Here is a 15,412-nt window from a genome sequence, read left to right as displayed (position 1 = left end):
AATGGGGATACGGGTGCCTGAGGCACTGGTGAATGTGGGTGAATTGTAGACGTGGGCGTGGGGTGAGAGAGAGAGAGAGAGAGAGAGGGAGGGTGAAGACTAGGGGCGGCGCCGTCGGCCGATGGAACCGGGGACCGGACGTAGTCCGCAGGAACCGGGACCGGACAGTCCCGGTCCCTATTTTCGGACCAAGGACCGGACGGGACCGGTGCACCGACCGATCTAGGACCGCTAACTATTGAAAATTTAGTCAACTTAATAAATTATCCATGTAAAAACATAGGTTTTATGATACGAACTTGACCAAAATGTTTGAATGCAATACCAAATCAAGCCATTACATGATAAAAACATCACCAACCGCACTAAAAAAGCAGGAAAAGATGACAAAAACAAGATAAAATAAACTAAAAGAGATAGGGAGAGTGCAAGGTTGGAAAAAAGGGCGTGGACTTTTATTATTCTGTTTTGTTTTCAATTTTTTTTACAATTGTATATATTTATATATAAATAATTATGTATTATTGGTCCTCAACCGGTCACATTTATTGGGATCGAGGACCGGACCATCCACCTCAAGGACCGGACCAACCTGGCCGGTCCGGGGCGGTCCGGGCCGGTCCCGGGTTGGTCCGGGCCGATCCGGTCCAGTTTGCACACCCCCAGTGAAGCCGAGGAAACCTTGAGTAACAAGTGAGAGGGATGAGAACAGTTGGAGCTGTATGTATGTATGTAACGTAGAGACGCCATCTCTGTGTGGATGGACACGTCCAATCCTACACGAAGCCACGAGCTCGAAAGATGAAGAAGGATCTAAATGAAAAAAAAAAAAGGAGGCACGGAACGGAAAAAAGGACTCATCAATCATCCCTGCATTAATACTCTCTCTCTCTCTCTCCTGCATTAGTACTCTCTCTCTCTCTCTCTCTCAGTATGACAGTCGTACATGGCGGATGGCTCCCACCTGCTTTAGAGCGCGGGAGTCTCGGGGGGTGATGAGTGGGGGTCGCTGTTCAGTGTGTGTGGGCCGACCGATCAGATCAGATGAGGGGTCGTCGCCGCCAGCTACCCTTCTCTCTCTCTCTCTCTCTCTCGAGTTACAGTACATATACATAATATATTCTATAAACCTAAATCTTACAGCACAATTACTTTTAAGTTTTCGGTGAAGAAACCCACTTGAAAATTTACCAAATATATAGGATTAAGGTGGGGGGCCTCATCTACAGACATAATCATCTCTCTTTTATTTAATGTTTTCACTAGCATAGTAGCCTTTACATGATAGTGAGAGTAATAATATATTATGAGTCACAAATTTTTGCAGGAATAGACTTCACAATACTTTTTAATTATTTTTATTTATTTTTTTACCCAGAATGAGCTATTAATCTCACATTGAGTGATTTCCAGCCAAATTTTGCCGGATAGATTGAATTAACACCATTGCAAAAATTTTAGGACTCGATTGATAAATAAAAAAAATTACGACTGGATCGAGACAATTGTAATAGGTTCAGACTTTTTGGTAATTTTTTCAAATGATTTCTTGCTTAATTACACATTCTTTCTAAATTTATACTTCTCTCTAGAACCTACTGACCGTCTTTATGATAAGTGGACAACAAGTTATAGATATTATCAGCATATAAAGTAAATTAGATACCAATATAAATAATGTTTAGGTTAGAATCCATTGTTCAGAAGATTCATAAGCATGCCCCTCTTGCTATTATATGGAAAAACATCAAAAAAGTCCTAAATTTATTATATTTGTACCAATTCAGTCCTAAATATTTTGCATTGATGCCAATTCAATCCTAAATTTCTTGTATTTGTGTCAATTAAATCCTAAATTTTTTGTTTTTGTGTCAATTGAGTCGATCCGATCAATTTTGGCCATAAATTATTGACATGGTGCTAGTGGCGTTGACATGAAAAAATTTTAATACTAATTTAATATTTTTACTTATTTTTTAAATTTTTTTTTCATTTTTTATTTTTGTCTTCTTTTTCTTTTCTTGCACTTTTTTTTATTGGGGGTTGGCAAGGGTTGCCGACCTTGGGCGAGAGAGTCGCGGCCCCTCATTGTGGCTGGCAACCTCGCATGGGTTGGCATGGGTCGATCGACGACCCTTGCCAACCCCTAAGAAAAAAAATGCAAGAAAAAAAAAAAACTATTTAAAAAAGATTAATAAAATATTAAAAAATGTCCACTTAAACTCTAGTTGTTTTATATAGGACAACATACGTTCATGTTAGCGATTTTCGATCAAAATTGGCCGGATTGACTCAATTGATATGGATGTAAAAGCTTTAGAACTGAATTGATAATAATAAAAGATTTAGGATTGAGTTAACATTAATATACTAGGTTCAGGACTTTTTTTTTTACACTTGTCCCGGCTATGATATGGACACAAACTACATATGCGTTATTCCTCCTGCAAGCAAAAACTAGAAGCGGGTCAGAGTCATGAGGGAACAGTAGACAGGTTTCAGAATTGGCCCTTTTCCTTTTCTTCTTGTCTTTTCACTGTTTAACGTTGAATCTTCGTACCGAACTCGAAAACACAACACACCCCTCCACAACTCAGCTACGGCACCCAACCATATGATGTCGTCTTCGTGGTTCAGTACTTGAGTAGACAGAAATTAGGGGCACCAGTTCAATGGTTCCTACGTTGAAAAAAGTGTGCTAATGTGATGTTTCTTTTTCATTTTTTTTGCCTCTATGGGCTCGGAGCTATCCATATTCAGAGAAGCTTGAAATGCGACAGTGTTTTTTTATATTCGAGGGGAGTAACACGCGAGAAATTCGAACTTGGGATAAAATTAAAAAACCTCATTAACGATACGCGTTACAGAATAAAAAGAGAAGTTCTTACGTGGATTAAAGCTATGTAGAACCGCATGATCATAGTCATCGTCGGATGAATGTCACTTTGGGGTTCACATATTCAATAGCTATAAGAAGAGCAATACCAGCAGAAGTTTAATAGCTGCGTAGTGGATCATACTAAACACGTGATGTTTGACTCGCTTACCGAGTCAGCTGCAGTAAAGTGGTAGATCTATAACACGCTAGGGTAGTACAAAATTGGGAGAAATTGGGAAGTGTTGCATAGGGCAATCTCCATTGTAGACATCGCCAATTAACTCCTTTCAATGTTTGCAAACAAGTTTGGATGAATAGATGATGTCTTTTTTATTGGGGGTCAAAGAATAGATGTTGTTGAAATGTCACATTGTCATTATTATCACTACTCAAAGAATAGCTGGACTTGCATCCTTCCACAATTTGACCTTAGACTACAGAACCGCAGCCCCTGTTTGCTACTCTTCTCCTGCCCATTGTTAAGGAAAAAGTGTCATAAAAAGTCATAAATCTATTGAATTGATGTCATTTAATCCTAAATCTTTTGATATTATTTTGGCTCGATATTGCTGACGTGGACAAAAGATGGCCTACATGGCACAGCTGGTGTTTTTTTCTTTGGTCGGAGCACAGCCAATGTTGACCTGGACATTTTTAACAATATTTTAATAATATTCAATTTTTTATTATTTTTTCCCTCTTTCCTTCGGTGGTTGGTGGTGGCGATAGTCGGCCTCGCCACGGGGATGACGGCGAGACCGACCCTCGCCAAACCCAAGTTAGCCTCGCTGTGTGTCCCTCCCGGTCGCTGACCATTGGGGGAAAGAGGGAAAAAAAGGAAAGAAAAAAATAAGAAAGGAAAAAAAAAAATAATAAAAATTCAAAATTATTAAAAAGTCCGTCGGCACCGGTTGTGCCGTGTAGGCCATCCAACATTTGTGTCAGCAATATCCAATTAAAATTAGTCGAAAGGATAGAATTGGCTCTAGATCAAAAGGTTTATGATTAAATTGTCATAATTAAAATATTTATGACAATTGACATCATTGTAATAATTTTAGGATAATTGACAACATTGTAATAAATTTAGAACTTTTCTGATACTTTCTCCTCATTGTTTACATGGCCCCTACCTCACAATCGCCACCGTTGCTCCCTATCACCGCCTCCGGTGAAGCAGTAGGCGGCCATTATGCGCAATGGCTACAATTTTTGCCACCTGTCTCTATCCTCCTCTGTAGTTCTCGCATTTATCAATCCAAAGTTGTGATCGCATATATGCGAAGCCAGATTCTAGCAACAGCAATGGTGCAATATTCGAGGAGTTTGTTAGAATATTCATTTTTTAAATCATACTTTGTCTAACAACTTAAATTTTTAAAATAAGCAATGGCTCCACTAAATTTCATGTGATATTAAAGTAGGAGATTCTAAATTCAAATATTTACATGCCCCTATGTGTCTCCCCAATGAAATTTTTACATGCTAAATAGTAAGAAAAAAGACAAAACTTATTACACATTCATCTAATAACTTAAATTTTTAGAATAATTGATTGTAGTCCCACAAAATCTCATGTGGTATCAGAGCTGGATATCCTAAATTCAAAATCTTTTCAAGCTCCTATTTGCCTAGGCTAAAGTTCAACCTTTCTTGAGGGAGTATGTTAGAATATTTAGATATAACCAACGTCTTCATACAATAGATTAAAATTTTAGAACAATTAACAATGATTTTGCTATATCTTGTAGGCTAAAGTATATTATAAGTGTCAAAACTTGTGTATAACGCTCACTTTAATGGCAAAACTTTCAAAATGATTACTTAAGTGCCAATTTTTTTTAAAAATGCTGGCTTCACTGCCAACTCCTATTTGAGCTGACATAGACTAGCCGGAGTTAGCACCGAAGTGAGCATTTTTAAAAAAAAATTGGCACTTAAGTGATCGTTTTGAAAATTTTGACATTGAATGGATCTTTTTTAAAAATTTTGACACTTAAGTAATCACTTTTCAAAAAATTTGGCATTTATGTGATCGTTTTAAAAATTTTGGCACTAAAATAAAGGCCATACACAAGTTTTGACACGTATAATGTACTTTAGCCAAATACATTAGCCATATATATATATATATATATGAAAATAAAATAGGTGATTATGACAATGGATTACGGTGGTGTGCTAGGCTAGCGATGGCGGCAGCATGGGGCAGCGTTCCGACGGGCCGCGGTGTGTGTGCTCTATGCAAGGGCGTAGGGGAGGGAGGGAGGGAGGGAGGGAGCGGATGTGGGAGGGCTAAAATTTTCAGGAGTGTAAACGTTTACTTTCTTGAATTGGTTTTGGCTACGCAGATTCGAGTCAGTCACTACAAAATAGTTCACCGTCTTGTCATGCCAGAATAAATGTTTTACGAATAAAAAACCGATGCTCTCGTTGATTGTACCAGCTTGGTTTGCCATTCTTTATTCTTTGTTGTCGACTTGTGTTAGCTAAGCTAGTGTGCCGAATTGAAATACTCACGGCCTTAAATAAATCATTAGGAGAGATAAGACTGACCATCAATCGATTGAACATCCTTAAATTGAGGTTGTATGGGTACGGAGAAATTGTCATTCACATTAACCAACGACTCAGGTGTTGGATTCGAAGAGAGGACGCAATGTCCATGTGCGAAAGTGCCTATATTATTTGTTAATCAGTGTCTTGTGAGTTTAAAATTATCTAGCAATGGTACCGGAGAAAGTTGTTGTAAATGATATTTTAATTGCACAAATTATCCGATATAGAATATTAATTAGGTCAATTTTCACAACAGGAGCCCAGCTTAATGCATAAAGTAAATGCTAAAGTTTATAAAGTAAGCATCAAGCTATAGAGTAGATTATGAATAACGATGATGGAGTAGAATTTCATCGTGGGGCGACACGTGTCATTCGAAGTCTCTACTTTCCCCACGCGACACTCACAAATCACAACAAACAATACAAGCAACATACAATTAAAGCTGTTACTGAAAATCTTGTATTTGGCAACAAAAAAAGAGAAAATACTGAAGATCTTGCATCTCCTTAAGTAGTTACCTGGAAAAATCTTCCACTTTCATGTGTGTTTATAAATAGCTTCACCTCTGAAATCCTCGTACCTTTGTCTTTGCCAAAAACCATCCATGTCCATCAAAATCAACAAGGGTGGCGCATAGCATGTGCAAAAGAACTGGCACAGTTAAAAAATCAGGTTCCTTTTTGTTTCTCCCTTGCATTTTCTTTTTTTTCTTTTCCTTTTTCATGTAATTATCTTGAAAACATACATCTAATGATTCGATAATTCTTCGCAAGACAAAATGCAGTGTGGTACCATACAACAAGATACCATATCATGACTTGATCTCGACATACCATTAGCGAATTTGAATGATGTGATAATTGTTTTTTTTATGAATAACTATGATTTCATGGAGTTATGTCTCTCACACAATAGATATGAATGTCGGTTTCCAATAAAGATGAACACGGTTCTAGGTAGAATTGGGAATTGGAGAACAAGACTGGTTTTAGATTTTAGAGTATGTAGTATAGATTTTGGGTTCCAAAAATTGGAGAATAAGTTCCGACGGGTAACTAAAATATGGAACTTGAAATAAGTCTTTGTGTTTTTGTTGTTTTATGTCTTCGTGTGATCGTGCGGTATTTCATAGCGTCCAATGATTAATGTGTAATCTGGAATTATTAGTTTGAGCTTCTACTTTTGACAATATCCACGATTGAGACTTTTACTTTGTTAATATTTCATATTTTTCGTGTGTCTAAATACGAGTTATGATCGATGGACTGTAACAACAAATTATGGTAATTAGATGTAATGATTTACTATAATTGTTCAATTAAGAATATATGTGAAAATTGGATAAACCCTAGAACCAACATGAAACCCGTGACACGGTAGATTCTAGATGGAATTTGGCTTGACCTTGGAATTGCTTGCTTCTAATTTCCAACACAAAATGGCACCATGATTTGAAATCTAATAATTTGCAGCGATATTGAACTGTGAATGAACTTTGTCCAACATCGAACGATTACATGGAGAAGCATAAATGGAAGGTCCTGAAAGTATGGTCCGATGTCGTTTCTGTAGAGGGTAAACACAGTGAGTGGAATCACATCGTCTTGGAATGTAAAGGCATGACGAAGGTGAACGAGTGCAATATGATAGTTGAAACTTCATGAGATTCGTTAGAATTGAATTCGAGAGTTGAAAAGCTACTCATCCTCGATTCATTTGAGCTTGGGATGACGTGTAATAATGGAAAGTGTGTTGCCCTCTTTAGGTTTCTATGCACCATCTTCCTCTCAATTCTCAATTCAATTCGTCTTAATATCTCCATTTTTGTGTTCATTTTCACATCCATCGCCACCACCAAAGAAGTACGCCTCACGATTCGGGACATGTAAATCACCACTCAGTATTGTTCCATGATTATCGCACTCGTTTTATTTTCTAAAAAGATTTGAAAAGCTAACAGTGTAACAATTAAATAATGCAATATCAACCACAAGTGTTATAAATGATAAAAAAAAATTTAGCAATCATGGCGGGATCTATATCCGATCGATCTTATGCTTAACATTTCACCGTTATACTATCATATTATCATGCTAGCGGGATGTTTTTCCAAAGCCTTCCCGAATTCGATATGGATATTAGTTAAATAATAGAGAGAGAGAGAGAGAGAGAAAAGGAAGAATGGCAAGAAAATCCAGAGTTCCCAGTCGCCTTATCTCTGTTTCTTGGTCATCTGATCTCGAGTCTTTGCCTTTATACAATAATCAAACATTTCTTTTCCCTTGGAAATTTTTCGTCGTCTCTTCCTCGATAGAGCACGTCTTGTCAAAGGCCAGCTAAAAGAAAGATAAAGAAAGACAGAGCCGATGCCCGTTCCGGTTAATTCAGCCTCTTCTCTCTCTTCCCACCTTTCACATTTACCTCTCAGCCCCACCTTGATCGCCTTCTCTCTCTCTCCCTCTCTTCCGTGCGATTTGCAGTGAGCCCTCCAGCTCTCGCTTCTTTAACATGACCACCACCTCCTGGTGCAACTTCACCTCAAGGCCTCCGTGACCTAATTGTATGGGTTTGCTTCTCTTCTCGTAATAATTCCAATCCTAACATGGGGGGATACGCGAGACAAAACCAGACCAGACCCTCCATGGCTTGTCTAGTCCCTTTCCTATCCGTTTTGTGACCCACCTGGGCATCTTCAATTTCTCTCTCTCTCTCTCTCTCTAGGGTTTCCGAAGATAACTGCTCTCCCTCGAAGCTCGCTAGGGTTTTCCATCATAGTCTCATCTTGGGTCGTCGTGTTGGGAATGGAGGAATATGGGCAGATGAACGACAACAGTAGCACTGGGTCGAGAGGGAACAACAGCAGCTTCTTGTACGCGTCGCCTGTTCTTGGGCCGAGCTCCTCTGGCAATAGCAATTACGGGAGGGGAAATAGCAGCAGCAGCCATTTCTATTCCCAGTCCGGTGGCGATCACTGCTTCCAATCCGAAGCGCCGCCGCACCCGGTGGTGAAGACCGAGGTAGCCGCCTCTCACCACGGCCATGCTCGTAAGTTTCATCACTATTCTCTGGTGAGAGACCATCATGACCCCTCAGCTTCTCACCACCACCAGCACCAACACCACCAGCATCAGCAGCTACAAACAGTGAGCGAGAGCTCGCGCGAGGTCGATGCCATGAAGGCCAAGATCATCGCTCACCCTCAGTACTCCAACCTCTTGGAAGCTTACATGGACTGCCAAAAGGTTAATTTCTCTTTCATCTAATTTAATCGAGCTTTTTTTTCTTTTATTGCCCTTATTTTCCGGTTACATGTTATACCTATATAACACAGCATAATGCGAACTGCGTGAAAACGCCTAATTTCTTCCTTTTCCAAAACCATTTCCGATGACCAGAATGTCCATCCTTGGCTTGATTTTCTATTTATTTTGCATTGCTAGGTCGGAGCGCCGCCTGAGGTGGTGGCGAAGCTGTCGGTGGCGCGACAGGAGTTCGAGTCGCGGCAGCGGTCGGCGGTGGCTTCGGCGGACGGGTCGAAGGACCCGGAGCTGGACCAATTCATGGTCACTCTTGTTATTATCTTTTTTCTCTCGTTTTCCAATTATAGCATGTCTGTCGTCATAGTAATTTTCGGCGATAATGAAAGAGGAAGCTATCAAAATTAAGGATAATAAGAATTATAGTGACATGAAACTTTGATCAGGAAGCGTATTACGACATGCTGGTGAAGTACCGGGACGAGCTGACGCGGCCGTTGCAGGAGGCCATGGACTTCATGCGCAGGATCGAAACTCAGCTCAACTCGCTCAGCAACAATGGCCCGGTTCGCGTCTTCAACTCTGGTATATTCTCTCTCTCTCTCTCTCTCTCTCTCGGGTCGTCGTCGTCTTCTTCTTCTTCTTCTCCTCCTCCTCCTCCTCCTCCGCCATCCATTTCCTTTTCTTGCTTTGTTTCTCCATAATTCAAAGGCTAAAAATCTAGGTCATTCCTTGCTCTTCTCCTCCTCCCTCCATTCCTTTTGTTGCTTTGTTTCTCCATAATTGAAAGGCTAAAATCTTAGTCATTTCTTGCTAGGTGTTTGGTAGAGAGAGAGAGAGAGAGAGAGAGAGAGAGAGCAAGGCACTACCTACGAGCCCTATCACGTGTCTATAGTAATCAAGATCCAATTTCCATTAATTTCCCACGAGAAAAGCTCCAAAGCTTTATTAATCCCAGGTTGGCGTGTTGGCACGTGAGCTTAATTTTGGGTTAATACGGTGTCGAGATCTTGGAATTATCCTTGTAAAGATTCAGGCATTACCACCTCGAGATGAATGTGCTGTCATCATTGTTTGTCTTCGCCATTTCCCGGAGCTGTGGGTTTAGCTCTCTGCGACTGGGAACAAAAGGGCAAAGAAAACATCGTTCTTTGTGTTCCAGTGGAACTTGGGAAATTTAAGAAAACTTTGGATGCTGTTCCACTTATTGCTGCACCAGCATCTGTACGGCATTCTGTCAGACTTCTTTAAAATATGTGTCTCTGTGTGTATAAATCGTAGAGCAATACCTTATTATTCTGCCTTCTTTATGTTTTAATTTTCTGGCAATTTATCTACGCATCCAAGGCTAGCTTTCTCTTCTGTATTCATCGCACAGCAATTTTTGTAGAACCATGATTGCCAGTTTGTTGCTCCACACGACGGAAAATTGTTTGCAAAAGACTCAGGGGCTAATGCTCAAGGGAATGACACGCGCATGCTCATTTCTTGATTTGCGAAAATAATGTAAATTGGTGCTTCGACTCCATCCTGTTCATAAGAAAACTGGGTAATCGAGAAAATGTAATCTTCCGCTCCCTTCTTGTCTTCTGCAAATCTCATCTTCTCTGGTAGTTCATGGTAATATTCATTTGAGTTTACCTGACATTTGAGAGGCTAGTTTTGTGATTGGTGCCTGAGTGGATCTGCTTCCACTAGACAAGATTGTTTGAATTGTTTCTGGTAATTTCTTTCTTGGCCTAGGAACTGGCTTCCGTGGCCTGTCTATTTGACATACAAGGACGATAGGCTCTACGGATGCGTTCCTTATTTTAATGTATCGGTGTCCGCACGCCTTGCAATTGGGATATCATATCTTTTTTTTTTTTTTCTTAGTCTAGGAACTGGCTTCCGTGGCCTATCCATTTGATATACAAGGATGACAGGCTCCACGGATGTGTTCCTTATCTTAACGTGTCGGTGTCCGCACGCCCCGCAATTGGGATCTCATATCTTTTTTTCCCCGATGGCGGGAAATACCCCCTATTTGCTTTATGTCCGAGGGATCTCGAGATCTGGACGAGATCTCAGATGAAGCAGTCTAGGAACTTATTATTTGTAGTAGTGAGTTCCAAAATAAGTGGGGCTGTTGCATCTTGTCGGGTGTGCAAAGTAACTCTAGAGAAACAAAATGGGTATTAAAACATTGGTAAAGTGAAGCCAATATGTGGTATACGACCACATTCACATAAACTTTTGTGCACCTGTCTTCGTAGAAACGTTGTGTCTTCATACATTACTCATTGTGCAAATACAAGGTTTAGGTAGATTGGCGATGGTCCCATATACTTTAGATTACCACGACGCACAAAGAGGGAGAGATGGTTGACTTCTTTATCCTTGAAGATGGTCACAAAGTAACTATATGCTGTCAAATCATACTGTCCAAGCCACATGCTCTTCTGAAATTGTATTCTCCGTGTCAATGAGTGTGAGGTGCTTTTAAAAAAATATATTTGGTCCTCTCTTTTTATTTGTATTCTGGAACCGCAGTTGCTAATTATTAGTCATGTTTAACCAGTATCAAATAGTCCCATGAGCTGTTATTGTCATTTGGTGAGCTAAACAGTCTACAATGTGCTTATGTTTATGTGCATTAGTGGAGATAGACAATGTTTGCGGATTGATTGCCATTGGCATAGTTCGTGAAGAGCTATTCTCCCTCGTGGACTAAGATATGTGCTGCCGTAGTTATCAAAATAGTTCTTGTACTAGTCTTCTTCGCTCTGTTGTCCGTGTCTTCTGATCTCTCCAGTAAGTTCGATGGAAATAATCTCCATCATCGTTGTATATAATTAGATTCACTTATAAAGAAATGAAAGGAACCACGTACTTACTTCAAAGGAACAGAATCTGATTATGTCTAGACATGACTTGGGCGATTCATAATATTTCCTAAGAAAGATATCGATGATTCTGAAAGGAACATGATCATCCACCTCACTGGTTTCTTTCTGTACTTCCCCATAGAAAAAATTTCTAATAATAGCGAGTGTAGTTTGTTTTGTGATTACTTCATTCATGGTGGTTTGAAAGCTCGTGTTGCTTTTAAGGTACTTTGATTCGCATTCTTTCTTTTCCTCTTGAGTATTGTTGTACTCTGAAATTGATGCATAGCTTGCTTCATTTAGAAAGAGGTGAAATACTTTGGTCATGAGGACACGTTCATCATGCTAGATATATGTTTTGCGGCCATTGCCACCATTAAAGCAAATTCGTTTGGCTGTGAGGATTATATCTTTTTTTTTTTTTTTTTTTTTTTTTTTTTTTTGGGTTAACAAAGGGTGTTTCTTCTGCTTTTGTTGAAGTCCCTATAATTCTGATTTTCCTCAACTTGATAAGTGTTTGTCGTTCTTTAATACAACTTTGTTTTTAGCATTCGTCTTTGTTTATATTTACAATCCGTATAAAGCAAAGCAAATGCCTTTTCATCTCATGAAAATGTCTCTATAAAGACCCTTGTCACCTCTGTGAGAATGTACGAGAGATAGATAATATGAATCTAACTCTTGGTCACAGCTAGAGTTCTTCACAAATGGTGCATCTTAACTCTTGGTTTAATACAACAATTGTTTATTTGGGTGTGAGCCCTTTCTGGGAAAACACTAGCACCTATAAATAGTTCAGGAATTAAATAGCAGCCATTGAGTGTTTTGGCTGATAGGTAAGTTGATAACATAAAAATGGCACATTGGGTAAGACAATTTTCAAGCTCGTTTTTTATGAGTCCGATTGCATTGTTTAATCACTATGCATATACATCTGCCAATCTTTTTATAGAAATGAAACATCTCTTAGTGCTATTTGTTTGCATTGGATAAGTAGCTAAATTTTTTGTTTCAGCTCAAACTGATCATGATGAAAATCCTGCGTGTATAATAAAATTGCCCATGTGCACCATCATATGGGCTTAAGTTAAGCTGGAGGATCCACTGTCTTTATTTAGGCCCCAAGAAACGGCTAATTATGTTAAGAGTAGCTTTTGATGTCCTTTTCTCATTCGGAAAAAATTCAATTGCTTTTGTTTGATTGTAATGGGTTCCACGCATAAAAATCAATGACAGATGATAAGTGTGAAGGGGTTGGTTCATCGGAAGAGGACCAGGATAACAGTGGCGGTGAAACAGAATTACCTGAGATCGATCCGCGTGCTGAGGATAGAGAACTGAAGAACCATCTGTTAAGGAAGTATAGCGGGTATTTAAGTAGCTTGAAGCAAGAACTCTCCAAGAAGAAGAAGAAAGGCAAACTACCTAAGGAAGCCCGGCAGAAGCTGCTTAGCTGGTGGGAGTTACACTACAAATGGCCATATCCATCGGTACATGCTCTTACTTGACATTTTTCCAAATGTCTCGGCAATTTGTGCCATACAAATTTGTTAGTGTCCAAACTTTTTCATGCATCCACCGTTCATGGTAAAGCTCCTATTCATAACAATACAGGAGACGGAGAAGGTGGCATTGGCTGAATCCACTGGTCTAGACCAGAAACAGATAAACAATTGGTTCATAAATCAAAGGAAACGCCATTGGAAACCTTCCGAAGATATGCAGTTCATGGTGATGGACGGTCTTCATCCGCAAGGCGCTGCACTATACATGGACGGTCACTACATTGGTGATGGTCCGTACCGTTTGGGCCCGTAGGCCGTCAATCCATGCACCATAATTGGATATATAGGTTTGCCAATCTTGCAGGGTCCTCTGGCGGTTGCTTCGCCTTTACGTTATGTGTCTGAGTATAGTGTATGAATTGTTAGTCATGCCACCTGATCCAATCCAGTTACCGAGTGTTGGGTAAAGTCCATGGCAACCCAATGCAAGAAATATTTTTGATGACTAAGGTCATTATTAGGTCATACCTATGTATCCTCTCTATATGTCTTGGTTGTCCTTTGGCACTCGAGCAGGTAGTTTGTGGTTCTGGTGTTTATGTTGATTCAGTATGCAGTATGCTTTTACATGAATGTGCTTTACCTATAGTTAGGATTTTAGCTTACTATGGCGTATGTAGTACTTCTATTGTTGAAGGGAAGCACTTGTGAATGTTTGTGCATTTGGATAAGTCACATAACTGAACCTCTGGTTGTCGTTTGATTAATTGACTTTTGTATGTCAATAAGTACAAGATCATTCAGATGATAAAGGACAGCCAATTCTAGAGACTTTGCCCCAAATTGAGGAATCCGGGTTAGGGTTTCAAAACACTTCTACTTTAGCCCCCATTTGTTAATTTGGAGTTAATAGATGGGTCAAATGAGGCGGTTTTGGCACTACTTTGCTAAATTGATTTTGCCGGAGCCATGTCGGATGATTCTAAAGTTTATACCACATCGGATTTTCCGGTTACACAAATGACCAATGCCAATCAAATGAATAAATTTTTTTCAAATTGGGGCACTCAAGTAATCGAGAAAAAAATATTATAGCATTTAAGTTAGCATCATATGAAAGTTACGATACTTGTTCAGTTTTATATCTCTTTTGTGGATATTGGTTATATTTATAGAGTGAGAAAAAGTTTTAATATTCAAGACATCGATTACTGGTTTCGCAATAGCACTCATACATTATTTGGTACAGGCGGAAGGGAAATTTAATTCCAGCTTTCCTTCCCATTCTTGCATTTGGTGACTTTCTAAAAATTGGGTAGGGCATTCGACGGAATTCCCGTTTCTACGCACAAAGTTAGCTAGCAATATAAGCGGCATATAGAAATTGCAAACGAGATCTAAATCAATAAAATATCATCTTGCTACAAGTGTCGAACCTGTCGAATCTCATTGTAGAGGAGGATATCATCAATGTAAATCTGAGAATTTGCAAGAATTGGTTGAAAGATCCTGCACATAGCTTTTTGGAAGAGGGGAGGAGCAGTTTTGAATCCAAAAGGAACAACTATTACTTTATTCTTTAGCTCTCCTTTTATAGATTAAGTAACTATTAGACACCCCATCTAGCTACAACTTTCTTCTACCACGCCACGTCAGTAGCGCCTAGAGGTGAGCATGAGTCGGGTAGGTAGGGTTCGGACCTAAATTCTGAAACCGACCCTATTATAATTGGTTCCCAATTTTTGGAATCGAGAACCGACCCTGTTTATCCTATAATCTGTTTTGGAATCGATCCTATTTTTCGATCATGTTCCAAGGTCTACCCGAGAACCTATTTTCCTTTTATTTCTTTTTCTGATTTCATTTTTTCCATCAAAGTAATATGAGTATCGATGAAATGATCCAAAGAAAAAGGTGGATAATAAAACTTATTATCCACCAAAAGCAACAATCTCCGATATGAGCAACAAAAATGACAATCCATCAAAAGCAACAATTCAAAATATAATAATAGAAGTTACAATTCACCAAAAGCAATAATAGTCCTACAAAACGCTGAATTAAACAGTGCAATTCTTCCTATCGCACTACCACCAAAATCCGCTAATAATCTCTCCTTTTTGTCTTACAAGTTAAAAGACTCGAAGTCCGCTTTGAAACTTGCAAGGTTGGCAAAAGAAGCGAGTGTTGACACCTAAATTTTGATTTTTCTTAAATTTTCATTTTTCATAAAAAAAAATGAGAATTAACTTTAGTTCTCGCCAAAAATAATTTTCATGCACAACATATTTAATTTTTCTCAAGCATTGCATTAACATTTATCTGGATCAACGGCAGAAAAAT

At 39.1% G+C, this 15,412-nt stretch overlaps 1 protein-coding gene across 1 annotated transcript; it reads left to right on the top strand.

Annotated features, from left to right (window-relative positions):
- Window positions 1-7,827: 7,827 nt before the first annotated feature.
- LOC115746378 (homeobox protein knotted-1-like 2) lies at window positions 7,828-13,702 on the top strand. The gene is made up of 5 exons (XM_048274929.1): window positions 7,828-8,682; window positions 8,881-9,003; window positions 9,144-9,282; window positions 12,801-13,054; window positions 13,179-13,702. The coding sequence occupies exons 1-5, from the start codon at window positions 8,242-8,244 to the stop codon at window positions 13,380-13,382; spliced, it is 1,161 nt and encodes a 386-aa protein (XP_048130886.1). The 5' UTR covers window positions 7,828-8,241; the 3' UTR covers window positions 13,383-13,702.
- Window positions 13,703-15,412: the final 1,710 nt, after the last annotated feature.

This window comes from Rhodamnia argentea, chromosome 2 (genome assembly GCF_020921035.1).
Source record: "Rhodamnia argentea isolate NSW1041297 chromosome 2, ASM2092103v1, whole genome shotgun sequence".
NCBI lineage: Eukaryota > Viridiplantae > Streptophyta > Magnoliopsida > Myrtales > Myrtaceae > Rhodamnia > Rhodamnia argentea.
Note: the sequence above shows the minus strand (reverse complement) of the source record. Positions and strands in the feature narration are given on the sequence as shown.